Source organism: Desmodus rotundus, chromosome 13, assembly GCF_022682495.2.
Source record: "Desmodus rotundus isolate HL8 chromosome 13, HLdesRot8A.1, whole genome shotgun sequence".
In the NCBI taxonomy this organism is placed as follows: domain Eukaryota; kingdom Metazoa; phylum Chordata; class Mammalia; order Chiroptera; family Phyllostomidae; genus Desmodus; species Desmodus rotundus.
In genome coordinates, this window is record NC_071399.1 from 14,593,733 (window position 1) to 14,611,638 (window position 17,906).

At 39.2% G+C, this 17,906-nt stretch overlaps 1 protein-coding gene across 4 annotated transcripts in view; it reads left to right on the forward strand.

Annotated features, from left to right (window-relative positions):
* The window catches only part of DLC1 (DLC1 Rho GTPase activating protein), a 337,471-nt gene that overhangs the window by 151,609 nt on the left and 167,956 nt on the right, over positions 1-17,906 (forward strand). For 2 of the 4 annotated variants that reach the window (XM_045197214.3, XM_045197213.3), the window contains exon 5: positions 3,825-3,858. The exons of the other annotated variants lie outside the window; for them this stretch is intronic. In XM_045197214.3, coding sequence (XP_045053149.2) covers positions 3,825-3,858 — 34 coding nt within the window. The remainder of the gene's footprint in view (positions 1-3,824; positions 3,859-17,906) is intronic. 4 annotated transcript variants of the gene reach the window in all.

Here is a 17,906-nt window from a genome sequence, read left to right on the forward strand (position 1 = left end):
CCAAGAAAACCACTTCATTTCCGACGGGGTAGTCCTAATTATCTACTATATTTCTACTCCTTTAATGTCACACCAGTGATGGTGTTAATCCTTGTCATTTAGCATCCACTGCATGGAACCCTTTATCGGTTCACGTAGCTTCTTCAATTGGGTATTCATTCCACAAAGAAGAAAACTTTACTCAAGTTTATTGTATGTAGTACAATGTGAGGCATGTAATAAGAATCAACAAATAGCTTTAATTAATTGAAAACCAAATGTCAGTTTTTTTTTTTTAATGCTTTTCACCCCCTGGAAAATTTCAAAAATTTCATCAATTATTTATAAGCCATATTTTAAAAGAGCCAGTTCTCCCTCAAATTCAAAGATAAATCAGCTGAGGGACACCCAGCTCTTACTACTATGTGGTTTTACTTTAAAAGAGAAGTTATCAAATTCTGGTTACATCACACTTTGACTTGCCTTGTTCCACGTTGTAAACATGGCCACCGCAGTGATTTAATGGAAGTGAGCGTTGGTAGCTTAAAGAATCATGCAGAGCGTGGTAAGATTTAAAGTAACTGTCATTGGCTCCCTGAAGTATTGGCGTTAGCTGTAGGGAGGCTAAAATATTTTTGCTTCATAGTGCAGCTCATTATCATTTTTATTAAATATTTACTTACACATGCTCAGTCACATACTTAGTCATCAAATAGAATAAAATATGGTAAGCCTGTCACTGGTCAACTTGTGATTTGGAGCCAGACATTCAATTTGTCTAAAATGCCTTAGCTATAAGGAGAGAGCTTACTTAGATTTGCTAAATGTCTAGTACAGTTATGCCTGCACAGATATTCTGTGACCTAAGTCAGCGTGTGTCGTGGGATCTCTTCAAACCTTCTCCTCTGTGGTCTTGAAATCAACGTTAGTGACCTCAGAGCCCAGCATGTCAGTGGCTGCGCCCTATCTTCCACGAATGATTGTGACCTCACAGAAGTTGCTCTAATTTCCAGGACTTCCTGGGGTTGTTCTAAGGATTGAGTGAGGTTATTCAAGTAAAAGATTAAAACTGTACCTTGTCCACACTAAGAACCTGATAGTAAGTGTTAGCTATTCATAGACTGAGGAATTTTCCTACTAAGCATCCTTTAATTAATTACCTATCACCAACCTTTACAATCGTGTCAAAGAAAAGGTTTCTGTTTTGTTTTGTGTTTATTTGCTTTTCACAAATGGGGAAAGTTCAGTTAAAAGCTGTGATCTCCAGTTAGGGGAGAAATCCAGGAGTTAGGCTTAATATATAACATAGTATATATATTTAATTCCATTGTTACATCCTTTCCTAAAAGATATAAAAAACTAAACAAATATCACCAAAAACTGGAGGGTAACTTTCCTGTAAAAGGAAAAAATAGCTTTCCTGGAGCACAGAATCAGAGTTCTTCTAGAAGGAAAGGAAAAAATCAGATGACCCCACTATAAATGAAAGAATACCTAAAGCCTCCTGAGCCCCCCATGGCCTGCCTCTGGGTGTGATGCTTCCTGCCCCCATTTCATCACCTGACTGTCTCTTCACGGCCGCATCTCTGTCGGGATGCAGACTTGATGGAAACACCCGGAGAGCAAGACGTGAACAACTAAACGTAGACTGAGGTTAAGTCAAAATATACTTTCAGTGTAGATCAACCTTACCAAAACAAAACCCCCCTCAATGTTTTTATCCATAGAAAGACTTTTCCCTTCTTTGAAAAATTACATCAATCTCCAAATCCTGTAAATTCCAAAGGTGATGATCTCCACAGTAATAAATATCTCACAAAGATACAGGTGTCTTCATGTTTGATGTTTCTGGAAGTGAAGGTTGATGCTATTTCCTGAGACTGATCTATAACAGAAGTGCACTGAGCCTCTCTCTCTCTCTCTCTCTCTCTCTCTCTCTCTCCCCCCTCCCTCTCTCTCTCTCAACAACATTAGTTATCTATTTGAGTCTACTTTTCTTACCCTAACTGTAAGGACCTTGTTCCTTGGAAAAGGGGAGAAACTCCCCTTGTGGATGTCTTGTGCGAGCGGTGTGGCTGCTGCAGAAGGCGTCAAATCCCGGTGCATCAGACAGGGATATAAAAGGTTTCCAGTACAAGCTGCTGTCCTCATGCTAACTGCACTTGATACACCAATAACTGGGGTGAATGGGAAATGGAAGTTCAACTTCCTAAAGTTTTTTAGAGTCTCCACAAAGAGTAGAACTAGGCATTTATACTTCAAAATTTTTTGTATGCATCTCATTCTAAACTATATTTTTTATGTAATGATATTGATAGATAATAGTTGCTGGGAATTGAACTTGCAAACTGCTCATGTCAGAGAGATTTAGAACCACTGGCCCAAAGCCCATGGTAACAAACAGTAAGAGCAGCTCCCTTTTCCTGAGTGCTCTGTGTGCTTTCTGGAAGCTACGACATTTCGTCCTCTCCGCAGCCTTGTGAAGTAGGAGTGATTTCCCTGTTTATAAAGGAAGATTCTGAGCTGTAGAGACAGGGCAGAAATTTGAAATGTCACAGATGGAATAATTTACATTTTCTACCTCCCAAAATAGAACAACACAAAAGAACTCCAAAAATTCTACCCAAATTTAAAGAGTGTTTTCGTCTCATTTATTGCCGATATCTTTTAAGGGTGATATGATTGTCTTCAGAGAAGAAGATAATTATATGATGATTTAGAATTATCCTAGCTGGATAATTTACTGATAGTTCCACAACTCTCGTTTTTCTTTTCAGCTTTATTAAGGTATAATTGACAAGTAAAATTGTAAGATATTTAAAGTGTCCTTTGTGGTGATTTGATATATGTATACACTGTGAAAGAATTCTTCGCATCTAACTAATTAACACATCCATTACCTCGGATATTTACCCTTTTGGGGGTGAGGACATTTAAATTTCACTCTCTTAGCAAATATCGATGACATATTACAATGTCATGAACTACAGTCACCTTGTTTTACTTTACATCCTCAGACCTATTCATCGAACAGCTGGAAGGTTGTATCCTTTTACCAACCTCTCCCTATTCCTCTCACTCATTACCCCCTCCCCCACCCCAGTCCCTGGGAACCACCTCTGTACTCTCTGATTCACTTAGCACAATGCCCTCAAGGTCCATGTTCCTGCAAGTGGCAGAATTTCCTTCTCCTTCCGGCCTAAATACTATTCGATTATATGTCACACCCGTAGGTGCACTCTCGTGTTCTCTGCAACATCAATCACAACAGCCAACATGTGGATGTGAGATACATTTACCTCCATCCTCTTTTTACTTCATTTTACTCTATACCCAGAAGTGGAATTGCTGGATCATACATTAGTTTTCTGATTTTTTAAATTTTTAAATTTTAAAAATATTTTTATCATTTGACACTATTACAGATATCCGCCGTTTTCCACCCCGCTTTGCCCACCCCCACCCAGCCCCCACCCTCCATACTGTTTTCCATAGTGGCAGCAGAGCACAAGGGTTCCCTTTCCTCCACTCCCCTACCAACATGTATTATTTCCTGTGTTCTGGGTGATACCCACCTGCCAGGCTTTCTAACAGACGTAACGTGACATCTCACTGAAGTTTTGATTGGCATTGCCCTGGTGGTTAGTGAGGTTGAGCACCTTTTCATGTTCCCATTGTCCACTGGAATGTCTTCTTTGGGAAAAAATGTCTCTTCAGACCCTCTGCCTTCTCATTTTTGTATTGCCAAGTTCTATTTAATTTTGCTTCGTTTGATTCCTAATAATGTTATTTGATATTTCTTTCTGACAATACCACAACTGTATGACTTTCGCTTTCTTTTTCAGGCCGTTCCCGGTATTTCAGAGAAGGAGAAGGCTGGTAAGTGGATATATGGTTGTGTTTTCCTCCCTATCTACAGTCTCATCTTCACATAGACATCTTATTAAATATCTAACATGTATAAATCTCATCAATCTTTGGACAAATATTATTGTTGAATTACTGAAAAATACATTGTATTGCTCAAAATGTAAGAAAAAATGGGGTTTTCTAATACAGCATTTCATCCTGTTAGAATAAGATGTGTGCTTCTTGTCACCTTGCTATAAGTTGTAATGACAACCACGACATTGTCCTTGAGAGAAAGAATAAGATGTTATTCAGTATACTGAGAATGGTCTTGGAAACTTGTTGTTAATAGTTATCAAGATTGATTTTTTAATCTTAAGTACCTTATTTAGTAGTCATAGAAAAAGATGTATTTATTTAAAGCCAATGCTATACCATCAAAAATATAATTGTAAAGTAATATGAATAATTGTATAGAAAAAATTATAATATTTTTCTATGCTCTATGCAATCATTATAACTATTTAATGGTATTATGGAAAAATGGATAAGGACTGATGAGAAACAGAGAATATGAATAATTAGAGTTGATTTGGTGGGCTTATGCTTTCAAAAAGACCTGTTGATCTTCCTCAATATTGTCTTATGTTTCCTGTGTAATAACAATAGCTTTTAAAAACGCAGATTAAAGGTATGCTCCCAATCTTGAAGCACGTACTTAGTTCTCAGACATTTGTGATTTTTAAGTGCCGTATTAAAAGTGTACAGTATCATCTAAAAGAAGATGTTATGACTTTCATTGACTTTATAGTGAAGCATTGAGGTTTGTCTGATATGATTTTTATACAGAGGATTTTCTCTTTCTAGTTCAGTGATCTTATTTTTGCTGCTAGATAGTTTTCACACAGAAGTTTTTATGGTTTGTCTCCTTCCTTGGCTAAAGTTTTCTCTTGTGTTCGGCTGTTTCTGATTTCTTCACTCTCATATGTTGAAAAGTAACCCTTCAGAATGGGAGGAAAATATTGAACTGATATCCCGTCTCAGTCAGTTCCAGAGGAAAACTGTTCAATTTAGCAATGCAGTGGCATTACATGGAATAGTAGCAAATATTAAACAAATCAACATTACAGTTCCAGGGCAGTAACATACATCTCAAATAGATTGTGTTAGCTATCTAGTTAGGACAGGAAATAAATGGTTAAGTGGTCATTTGCATCACAAAGGAAAAGGAATTTAGCCAAAGTCCTGCTCTGTCTTTGGTTGTGACATTCTGTGCAATCCCCAAGATTAGCTGCAATGTCAACCAAGTATGTAACAGGGCAAAGTTGTCATCTTGTTCCAGAATATCTGCAACCTCTCTCATACCCCAAAGAGGAAATTAGGATGTAAATTCTTGGCTGGTGGAGAAGGGGGAAAAGGGATGGAAATGCCATTGCTTGAAGGGATGGAGAGCCAAAGAGTTACCTTTGGATTGATTAGGAGGAGCACTTCATTTTATCATGCCTCTCAAGTATGTTAAAGATCTATTTATTACAACAGGGAATTGACTGAACAGAGACTATAAATATAATGCAACTGCCACTTTTTAGCATAATCCTGGGAGTTTTCCTCCTCAAAAGCAACAACAAAAAATTGTCATTCTTTATTTAATATCCCTTTGGGTCATTTCTATACCATTGGGCACAAATGCAGTGTTAATAAATGTCATTCACAGAGGTTCCACGAGATGATTTCTGAAACTTAGACCCACCAATTGATATATATGGTATGACCTACCCAGGTCCCAGGCACCTTGACCTCAGATGTTTAGCCCCAGATGGAATGATTGGAGCAGAATCTGGCTTCTATATCTTAAAACATTAGCATGATTGGAATTTACTCCAAAATGGATTTTTATTTAGATTTCTTAAGAATGTGCTGGTTTGTTTAGGAAGAAATATAATTTTGTTTGGTAATATAAACACAAGAAAGAAATTACTTTTTTAAAGATTTTATTTATTTATTTTTTAGAGAGGGGAAGGGAGAGAGAAACAGAGGGAGAGAAATATCAGTGTGTGGTTGCTTCTTGAGCACCCCCTACTAGGAACCTGGCCCACAACCCAGGCATGTTCCCTGACTGCAAAGCAAACCAGCAACCCTTTGGTTTGCAGGCCAGCATTCAATCCACTGAGACACACCAGTCAGGGCAGAAATTATTATTTTTTTAAATATCAGTGACTTTGTATCAAAATAAAGACTTATTTTTGATTATTAAATTAATAATGGTAACAGATTTGACAATTCAAGAAAGAATATGATTTATTCCAAAAAGGTTCAAGGGACCATAGCAGTCTGGGTGATGTAATGCTTGTATTCCTAAACTTTATTATGCCCTATTTAAAATATTAAAAACATTTGAGTGTTTTACAAACAAATGTGAATCTCTTTATTCCTCTCTTTATGCATCTCTATTTTTAAGCTCTGCTAGACAGAGGAATGACAATGAAGGCAGAGGACCCACTCAGTCTTCTGGAGGTTAATTGAGCTCTTAAATAGGATTAAGCTTCATCCCCACCCCGAAGGCCTGCCATTTTTTTTTTTTCTGTCTTGCTAAATGAATGTAGCCTATTGTTCATTATTAAAACAGCCTATTTTTAATCTGTGTGACCTCTCATCCAAGCCAACTGGAACCAACTCCACCAGCCTTTGTGAAGCTCTAAACACATTTTGGTTACATTCCATTAATAATTCTTGAGTCGCAGTTGTGTGACTGTCCCTGTGTGCCCTCTAAGTGGACACCTACTCTGATCCGTGTTGCTCTGTGAATGAAGCCCTAGTGGAATCAGTTTTGCTGCTTGTCTCCCACTTTGTGATGGCAAAGAAGCTCCCAGGGGAAACAATTTTGAAACAGCCTCACATTGGTTCATTCATTCCACAAATACTTTTTGAACAGAAACATGTGCTAGGCATCATATTAGGTTCCATTGAGGAAGCAGTTATGAACAAGGCTTGTGTTTGCCCTAAAGGAACTCAAACTCTCACTGAGAATTTCTGCTAGGCCAGTATCTTCCCTGTCTTCTTCTCAAGAATTCCTTAACCCAGCTGCTTAACCCAGATTCAGAAAGCTCCCCCGGAAAAGAATCAAATTAAAAAAATACACTGTTTTCAGGAAACTCTACCAGAATGTGCATTCTCAGGATCTGAAATAGAATACAATTAATTTGTTTTTTAAACATCAAGAATTAATCACACAAGTGTCAATATATGCAACACATACATTTTCAGATAATTTCCATTATGCCACTGGAGTCACTGTGCCCCTAAAGAGTGTGGGCCCATGTCATTGGCACTTTCTCCAGCACATCTGCTTTTCATCCGTGTGGCCTTCAGCAAGTTGCTCAACCTCCTCGCTTTCTCATTTCTTGAGCATAAATAAAGAAGCTGTCGTGCTGTTGTTGTAAAGCAACAAGGCTTGGCCCAAAGTAGGTCCTGCGAAATGGTAGCTGTATTTTATGGGAATTAGTTGTGCTTATAACTATCATGTGTTCAAGCCAAAGAGAAGCTCTCTGCGTCACTGCCGCCTGAGAGGCTCCCAGAGCCCTTAAACACTTCCTCAGGGCACAATTAACAGCCAAGCAGCTGTCCCCATGAAAGAGAGACCCCTTTCTCCACAAGCTTCTGAGGGAATTCGTCAGTCCAGATGGAGGCTGTGACAGGATAGTCGGAACTGGTCCTATTCACACTCTCATTAGAGATTCCTGTCTCTGTTAGATTAACAGTCTCTCTTGTGAACAGGTAACCTTTGGTTTTCACCAAGATTAGTCCCTGAGAAATAACTATCCTGTGTCCTATTTCCTAGGACTCCCTGTACCCCAAGTCCTTAAGGTAAAAGGAATCCCTCACCTCCTGCACACAGTCCTGTCCACGCCACCTTCCCTTCATCCCCTGTCCATTCTCCCGGCCACTGCTCGAATGCTGCCCCCAGTTTCCTTGGGTTTTCGCAACAGTGCCCAGACAGGTTCCCCGGCCTTATTAACATGTCATTACCTCGGTCCACTCTGTCACCAGAGTTACCTTTGCAATCATGGCCTGATAATGTAAATTCCTGCTTCATTGTGTTCTCTGCCTTCCTACAGGATAAGGTCAAACTTCCCTGCTTGACATTTGTAATCCGGATGCAGTATCATTGATTGTACTGGATATGTCCATTTTGCAGCTCAGATCCACCCCATCCCACACCCTGCATTCTCCTAGCTCTATGCCCTGGAGGCTGATGGCGGCAAAATCAATGTGCTGCCCTCCTTTCTGTCCTCCCCATTCCACCAATGAGGAGCCCCAGCAGGAGTCTGTGACCTCCTGAGGAGTCACTGCAGGCTTCTCTTAGGTGGCCCTTTCCACACAAGTTTCCAGGTTCTGACAACCATTCTCTCTTCTTGCCCTTGTGGTTTCCCTACACTTTTATAAACAGTTCTGTGACTTAACTTCCTTCGACATACCCAGTGTGGCATCTGCTTTCTTGAGAAGTCTCACTGGTATACTTACCAATACTTTCTCTTCTTTCTACTTCTTTGTGTATGTTTATTAGCTTCTGTGTTATGCCTCAGCCACTGCCTCCAGCCACAGAACCCCTCCTAACTCTATATTTTTCTACTTCTGCCAAGCTCATGCAACTGCCTTTTTAAAATATAGACAATAGGTAGATATAGAGGGAGAAGGAGAAGGAAAGACAGCTCATTCAGGAAAAAAAAATATGGACCTTGTTTCTTTTCATCCTAAATGAATCCAGTTTCATGTCATTCAGTCACATGGGGGGAGAAAAATATCTATCTTTATGATTTAGATGTGTCCTCTATTGCACAAAAGTACATAAGTTAGAAAATTAGCATTGCATTTTAATTACTAAAATGTGACTCTGGGCATATTTGGAAAGTAATAATATGGAGATATAGGAAATCTCTCATTCTAAAATTAAATCACAGTAAAATAGATCATTATCATTAGCCCAAAATAGACAATGTTTTTGCCCTCTTCATCTTGAAAATTCTACTTGTTTTATTAGATCCAACAATAGCTCCTCCTTAATGAATTTGTTTCCAGACGGTTTAGTCACTGATTACTCTGTGTTCCTAGAAAATTTTGTTTTCTATTTCAATCCTATTATCTTGCCTCACTGTGTGCCTCTTCTCTGGGCCATGAGCTTTTCTAGATCAGGATTATTGCCTTTGTGTGCCTTGTAATTAAAACAGCTATCAGCTCATAGTAGGTATTCTGTAAATCCACAGTAATGAATATATTGTAATTGCAAGGATGCTTTGGCTTCAATCTTAATGATTTAGAGCTCCTAGGATTCTAAAACTTGAACACCCCCCACCAATTCCTCCACTATTCCTGCTACTTCCACAATTGCCAACTCTCTCAACCAGATAATTAATTAATGGTGTTCTTTGGCGTTCTATCCCCCACAAGTATGTAAATGGTACTACTGAGAAAGATGACTTTAGAATCTGACTTTGGCTGCATTGCTTGGTCATTTTTTTTTTTAATGTTTGCTCTCCTGCCTCAAGGTGATTTGGTTGGCCAAAAAATGTTAAAAATCCAGATAGTGAATGTTTATAGCCTGAAACACTTGCAAAAGATAGCTTTCAGAGTATATAACAAACCTGCAGTCTCCCCAAACTTTGCGTTGTGGCTTCGTAAGGCAGAACATAAAAATCCAATACTTCTCTCTGTGACAAACATGTAAGGGGGGGAAACCAGAGTTTTCATAATTTCATTCCAAACGCCTTGTAAACATACCAAATAACAGAGCCCGGACGGGGCACCTTTTCTTATTAATTTTTAGCTGCCTTTGATCACTGAGAAGGGAAATGCAGAAGACAAAAAGAAAACCTTAAATGCAAAGATATTCCCCTTTCTCCGGTCTGGTTATCGTTGCTTTGATTCAGAGGATGCCACCTGCAGTCTATTCCTCTCTAGTTCCAGTATCGGCAGATCCAAAAGGATCTGACGAAAAAATAAAAATAGGATTGCTCTGTTTCACAGGTCTCCTTTGAAAGACTGTGTTCTTTGTTTTATGCCTCCATTTTAGTACAAATTAGATCAGCTTTGGTGCTGCCTCAGCCACTAGGCTATAAGCACCTGAAAGACAGAATTTTGTTTCCTTCAACCCTGGACTCCCAATGCCTGGCATTATTGTAGTTGCTCTATGTTTGGTAAATAAATGAACAAATGAGATCTTTTAAAAATCCAGAAATGCTTTGCTCTATGCACAGAACACCCCCAAAGCCCATGTAGAGCTTCATCATTCTCTTCTAAGGACAGCGCTTTCTGTACCGCAAAGACCCCCGGCTGCTTTGCAGCCTTCGGCGGGATCTGAAAACTGTCTTTATCTGGCCGGGCTGCGCCTTGGCCAACATTCCAAATTCTTTATTCCCTTCCACTCTCAGAAAATGGATTTCATTATTTTTATACTAATGGCTTATAAATACCCACTTGCTTCACTTTTCTTAGTATATGGTCTCTGCTAGCCTGCTTTTTTATGAGGAAGGAATTTAGGGTATGCCCGCACACAACCTCTCATTTCTTCTGAAACCTAATGTAAACTAATCCATGAAAAGTTGGCTGTGGTTGACTGGGCTGTTGAGAGGAAACGTATTAGCTTTCAGGTATCAAGGAATTCATGAAAAATATAAGTAAGCTATTCTTAAACAAAAATCTTGAATCTGTAGGATATTTTTCAATATGGATGGATAACTTTCTAAATATTTTTCTTACTGTTCTTATTGGTATTTTGTTTATTACCAAGTATGTAAACTAAGTCTACTATTCCAGCAGAACCAATCAAACATATTTCCTTTTCTTCTCACTTATATTTGAAGCACCATGGATACACAATAATTTCACTTTTAAAAAGTTTCTATTTGAGTGTTAACTCCTACGCTAGGAGTGATCCACCCAGGTCTCTATAGCTGGTGGTGGCCGTATTGTTCTATGGCATTGAATGATTCTTAGATATATTTCTGTTCATGAATTATCTTCCACATCAGGCTGTGAATTCCTTAAGGCACAAAGTTCTCATCTCATCTTTATCACCCACACCCAGTGCAGTATCTTGCCCAGAGCAGATGCTAAAGAAATAGTTTTGAATTAACCAATTCATTTGACATACCAAACAGCTCACGCAGGCTCTTGGTTAATCTCCAGTCTTACAATGACCATAACTTTTCACAAGATTTGACAAACTACAAATTCCTTCCTCCCAAAAGTCACATGCGCATTTTGTTCCCCTGCTTTATCCTTTGAAAGAATCTCTATCAGGAAGAGGTGACTATGAACTCCTAGTACAAGCCAATGAGGCAGGTTTGCATTTCGGTACTTTAATTGACATTGATCTTTTATTGGTAGAAAAATTAATTTGTCATTTTCAATTTTCCCTGAAGAAAGACAATTTATGAAAAAGCCCTTTCTGTCAATTGTATCTACAAAGCAATAGAAGAACTTACATTTAATTTGAAAATCATATCTGATCATTTTTAGATGCCTTCAAATATTCACCTTTATAGAGTTCCCAGTGCAGTCTGCAATTCAGTTACTGTTATTAATAATGTGAATATAAAGACATATGTGTAACCACAAGATGCTACTACATTGATTTTAAGTTCTTGGGAGAGGTACATTTATTTCGGACAGGTACATATAACACGGTATTACTTTGACGTGTCTGAATACAAGATGACCTAATCCATGGGTCTGAAGGATTTTCATTTGTTTCCCTATAGGCAAGAGTTTGAGATCCATATCTCTTCCAGATTGATCCATAAACATTTCTATTACAGAATTAAGAAGCGATTTTGAGATATAGTTTGTCAAAATGGAAAACCCAAAACAATCGTTAACAGTCATGAGAAATTAACCACCGCCCAGGAAAAGGCTGGTGTCCCTCCTGTTGGCAAACCCGTCTGGCTAGAGCAGAAGAATGCATCGTGGATTTAGGAAGCAGTTTTTCCCTGACGACTGTAATCTGGTAGGAAAGATCTCACAGAATTTCACAACTGATGTTTAAGCAAACTCAAAAAGCCCTCCCTCGCCGACCATGATGGGATTTTGTTTTTTGATTTTGGTTTCAGAATTTTCTAGGCTTTACATTTCTGAACTGCTAATATTATAGACTTCTTGTTAATATAAATGTTAAATCAATTCTTTCCTCTGGATTTAAGGAAATAGATAAATAGGGATAACACTACAGTTTATTACTTCTTGAATTTACCTACATTTTTAAGTCTATGGTCTTCTGGAATATGTTGAGGCAAATGTTTTCCTGCTGTGCTGTGACTTCCTGGAAGGCAGATATTCTCTTTGCACCCAATTAATGCCAGTGTCATAGGGTGGTTTTGACTTAATGTTTGTCGAACGAATGTTTGAACGTGTAATAGCAAACATTTATTCTGTGCCTGCACTTTTCTAAGTGCTTGGCAGATATGAACTCATTTGATCCTCCAGCAGCCCCATAAGGTAGGTGTTACTGTTTTCTACATTACAGAGACAAGGAACCTGAGAGAGAGGTTTCCTCAAATACCCAGAGTCACACTGTGGCCAAGTCAGGGTTCAACACAAGCACCTCAGTCTAGAATGCATGCTTTTAACCAACTATGCTGCATGCAGTGGTTAAACGCCAAGGCTCCTCTTTCCATAACTGACCTTACCCTTCCTTTCCAACCTTATCTCCCATCCTCCTCGAACATGTACTTTCCTCTGTAGGCATGGCAGCAACCTCACTTTTCCCCTGAATTTGCTTCTGTATAACTTGACCTTTGTTCCTCTGTTCTCCCTTCCAGAAATTAACTCCCTCACACCCCAAAGTCTAATTAGGGTCTCCCCTTCTCTGTGAAGTCTTCTATGATCTCCTGCTCTTACGAACTTCAACCTTCCTGGAATGGTACATCTACAGCACATATAGTCTGTACTAATCATTTTCAACTTGATTATATGCGGATTGTCATCGTCCCTTGAGGGTTTTATCTGACTCAGCCTTGACTCCCACTAGTCCTTTAAGCATCTTTTTAAAAGTCACTTGGCACAGTGCTGTGCACCTAAAAAGATTTATTTAATTAATACTTTATTTTTTAGAGAAGTTTTATATTTACAGAAAAGCTGAGTGGAAAGTACAGTTCAAACTATATGACATTTCTTTATAGGCAAAATTATGGGCCTAGTAGAAAGATCAGGGGTTGCCAGGAGCTGGGGGAAGGGAGCTGTGAATCCAAGGGGCACAGAGGGTTTCTAGGGCGGGGAAACTCTTCTTTGTGATGCTGAAGTAGCTCAGCATGTGGCCTTTTCAGGTTGTTTTGTTTTTTTTTTTTCACTTAGCAATATGTATTTAAAGTTCCTCCATGTCTTTTTATGACTCGGTAGCTCCTTTCTTTTCAGCAATAAATAATATTCAATTGTGTGGAGATACCACAATTAAGGGAACTTATTTTGTATACTTTTAATGTAAAAACTTTTTAAAAACATTAATCATAACAGATATTACAATGAAGCTTTATCTTTTCTTCTGTAGCCATTGATTTTGATTACTTCACTTCTCTCCTTTGGAATTTCGTCAAGCTTCCAAAAGAAAAATACTACTACCAAATATATTATCAATAGCTATTCTTTACTATGTACCTCCCACGTAGTCTCTGAGAAAAGAGCTAGATGCTTCCTCTACATTATCTTTAATTCTCACTAAGCTACTCAGCACGTGAGTCCCTCTTGCTCCAAAACTGATGCTTCTTCTACCTCTTCATGCCTAACACCACCTTTTCTCCCACCTCCACGTGTCCTAATAAACATATGATCAAAAATATAAAACATGGACACAGATAATAGCGTGATGATTATGGGGAGGTGGGGGGTGAGAGGGGCCTAAGGGGGCTAAATGGCAATGGAAAATACAATAAAAACATTAAAATATATATAAAAGTATAACGATTCATATAATTTATATGTCTATGTCACAGGTGGCAAACACAAGGCTCACAGGCTGAATCCAGCCCTCCACCTTCTTTTATATGGCCTGGCACCTTGTTTCTACCCCGCGGCAGCGCTGAGCTCCTTGCCCCTAGTTAAGGAGTAGTTACATTTATGCAGTCCTGAAATTATATTCGGCTCTTTGAAGGCAACCGCGAGGCTGATGTGGCCCCCAGTGAAAATGAGCTTGACACCCCTGGTCTATATATTTCTGTTCTTATGCCTTTGTTCCTGAAGTTTACTGTCCCCAAAATACTCTTCTGTTATTTTTTTCTCCAACTCACATTCTTTCTTCAAGGATTCACTTGAGTGCTGCTTTTTGCACAAACCCTGCTGAAATTGCTCTGCTTCCCCTTTGAATCAGACAGGTTTCATTGCTCATCATACCTTCTTCCCTGAGAGGAGCAGCCTACATGCTTTGTGACCCCTTACCCTAACAGATGGCCAGGGCCAATTACACTGACTTGCCTGAAGGCTAGAGAATACACTGGCTGATCGGCGACCATGCCCTCTCTCTCTCTCTCATCTAAATCATGAGCCAGGAAGACTCGGTTTAAACTGCGGCAGGTGCATCATCTGGAAGTGCCCATAGGCTGAGGTGAAGGAATCGTAGAAACCATTCTGCAAAGGGGAGCAGGACAGGGGAGCAGTTGGGCCAAAACAGAGGCATCAGAGACAATGCAAACTAGAGAGAGATGGAAGAAGTGCATCCTCTCATCCCAGGTGACTGCCTAGGTGTCAGCTCCAGCTCCCAGGAGGCCTGCCTCCCACACGTGCAGAATACCTCTGTATCCTCACACCTCGGGCTTTTTGTATGTTCTAATAGGAATGAGCTCCTTGCAATCAGAGGACTGGGCATACTTCTCCAAATGCCTATTTAATATACAATTAGAATCAGCAATAGTTGATTACTTAATTTCACTTGATGTCTTCAATCATTCTGAGTTTCTGTCCTGTCCCCCAAATTTATCATAAGCAACCTCAGTGATGAAACAGGACCTACCTTGGTTTCCTATTTGATTTGTTCTACTCCATAAGACCTAGCAAGAACTAAATACATAGTGAATATTCAATGACATTATGGTTTGTCACAGTTACACTGCCTTTTTAGGCTACAGAACTGCCTTGCTATTTCCTAATTACCTCACAGCCCACAAAACGCGCTCCCACCGCTTTCAGCCACACTCTCTGCGGGAGTACCATCATCTCTTGTGTTTCTGAGATTCATGGGTTTTCTTTTTCCCCTTGACCAAATAAATTATCTCCTTTTTAAAATCACTCAATTCTTCCTGAACCTGTCATTCTACACATTCCACCAAATACAATTCATGAGATATTAAATAATAATAGTTATCATTGTAAAACCAAACGGGGAGAATATAAACAAACAAGGCAGGGGTGAGACAGTAGATGCATTTCTTAAAAAGAAACTATCTTTAAGAGAAAAATATTAGAATTCTACTAGACTTACTTGTATTCTGTGACTTAGTATTTTTTGATTTTTAAAAAATCACACATGTAAACATGGGGGCATTTTCATGATGTTTTCCCTCTAAGATCCAGTGGCTGCATTCCAGCTGCAAAGATAAAGATAGTAGGTTTCATCTATGAAAAACAAGGATCAGCCAGGTGAGCCAAAGGGGACATAAGCTTTTGGTATTTTAGGACTTTAATAGAGCAGGAAACCAGATTGTTTAATGTATCATGAAAACATTCATTACTTTTTAATATTTTGGAGCACCAAATTTGGGGGACCTTAAAAAACCAGGTCATGTAGATGTACCATGTGACCCAACTCTGAGATGGGAGTCATTATTCGGCAGCTATCCAGGAGCCCTTTCCCAGACGGCCCCCCACACCAGAACATAAGCTGAGCAGCGACCCTCTCCTCCTCATATGCAGAGAGCACCCTGGCCTTTCTGTGACATGGACCTGGGGGCTGTGACAAAGACACATGAGAAATGTCTTTCCAAATGGAGACACCCCAGCGCACATGCAAACATCTCCAGGCGTGCCAAAGGCACTCCCATCAGGAACGTAAGCCAGCTCTAAAAAAATAACTGCAAACTACAGTTATCGAGATGTTTTCCTAAAGGAAACAAAATATAACATTTCAGCAAAGGACGTTTAGTTAGATTACAGATAAAAGTTAGGGGGAAACCATACTTGCGTTTTGTTTTTTCCTGGTAGAACCTAAGGGAGCCAAGTTAACGGTACTGTTGCACAGAAAGAATCCCACATCTGGAAAATCTTCGCTCCATCTGTGGTAGGTTTTCAGCCTCTTGCTTGCTCTCTCCCTACCATTTCCCATGACTTCAACTTACCTCCCTTTTGTTTTCTTAGTGAAATTCCTTAACCCTTAGGGGCTTGGGGGTTTTGCTTTGTTTTTACGAGGAAGAAAAGCAAGGGAAGACTTCACAGTGTTTTTGAGATTCTCTAGCTTTACTTATATTTCTTTCAGTGTCTACATAAATGATATAAACAATAAAATATAAAGATCTGAGCAATTCCATGGAATTATGTTTTTAAAATACCTTAGGAAAACAATAATTTTGATTTTCATTATAATAGTTTAACATTGGTCTTAATTTTTCAACGTGAAAGTGTATTTTGTCTCAAATAATGGAACTTAATATCACATAACACATAGAAATAGTTACATATTTGTATCAGAGTACTCATTGATATCATTTTTATGTAATTTAGAATATTTGCTATATAGTTTCACATATTTGTCATTAGCTCACCCAATCATTATCCAACCAACTTAAAAAAAAAAAACAACTTTTCAAAGCAGTAAAAATAATTTCATATGCAGACGTGATAGGGTGAGAAAAAGAATGGAGGCCAGACAATGAGAACTTGAATGTCCCACTCCTCATGTTCAGTAAGCAGATGTTTATTCGGACCAGGTTCTCGTTTAATATATACATTTCTCTACAGTCCTGCACCTCTTTTCCTCGTACCCCAGGGCTAAACTTCGTGCTGGAACAGCCCATCCAGTATTCTCAGCCACCCCTGTGGCAGGAACCCCGGTCTCTGTGAGATGGGGGTGTTTGGGAAACCGGAGTAAACCACTGTCCAGGGCTGACTTTGGACAGCTGGATGGCAGAAGGATGGAATGCCTTCGGGAAAAGGCATTTTTAATTTAATTTGCAATTCTGTAGTTCTAAAAACAGCCCAAGTGACAGTGAAAAATTGCTGTCATATATTGCTGCAAACAGACATAAATGTTAATGATTCTTTAGTAAGGCCACAGTCGTTAGCTCTCCCTCAGTGGAATGTATTATCCATCCGCCAAGTTCATCTAAGTCCAGCCACACGTCAGCCCATCCAATTCTCTTCTTTAACCTTCCTCTCTCACTTCCTCTTTCCTCCACTAGAAAGTTGGGGGTCAGTGATAATGGGGAAAGGAACTTGGAACAAGTGATGTTGCTATGTGCTCCTTTTTCTGCCTCTCCTCTGTAGTTGTCTCAGGATGTCCTTATTCTAGACCTTGAGGATGCTTCTAGCCTGCTGAGCAAGAAATGTGGTACGAGCCAAGTGGTAAGATACAGGAGACTCTAGACATTTAGCTGGGAGAGGTCATGTGAGCTGAGTGGTGTAGCGATCTGGGGGGAATGAAAGCCTTGAAAAGCTGGAAAGGGAGATATGAGACATTTCTAGGCAACAAAAATGATGTTGGCAAAGCTTGGACACTGGGACTGCACAAGGCCCAGTGATGCGATTGTACAGCACAGCCAGCTGGAGCGCAGAGTTTGTGTCTGCAAGGAGAGAGGAGTGGAAAAGAGGGAAGGTTCCAGACTCCGACAGGCCTTGGACAGTGATTACAACTATTACTAGTAATAGTATCTTATTAAGTTAATTAGTGGTTATTATCCCAGCTGCAAAAATCTAGACATCTTTAGTTTTAACTCTTTATTTAATAGTCAATGAAACAGAGACAGAAACAGGTTTATATTTTAAATATGCATTACAATACCAGAAACCCATTAGATAACTATTATCACTATTGATAAAGGATTTTTAATATGTATCCTCATAAAAGATTTAGTGACAAGGTTAGAAAAAAATCAAAACATTTCAGT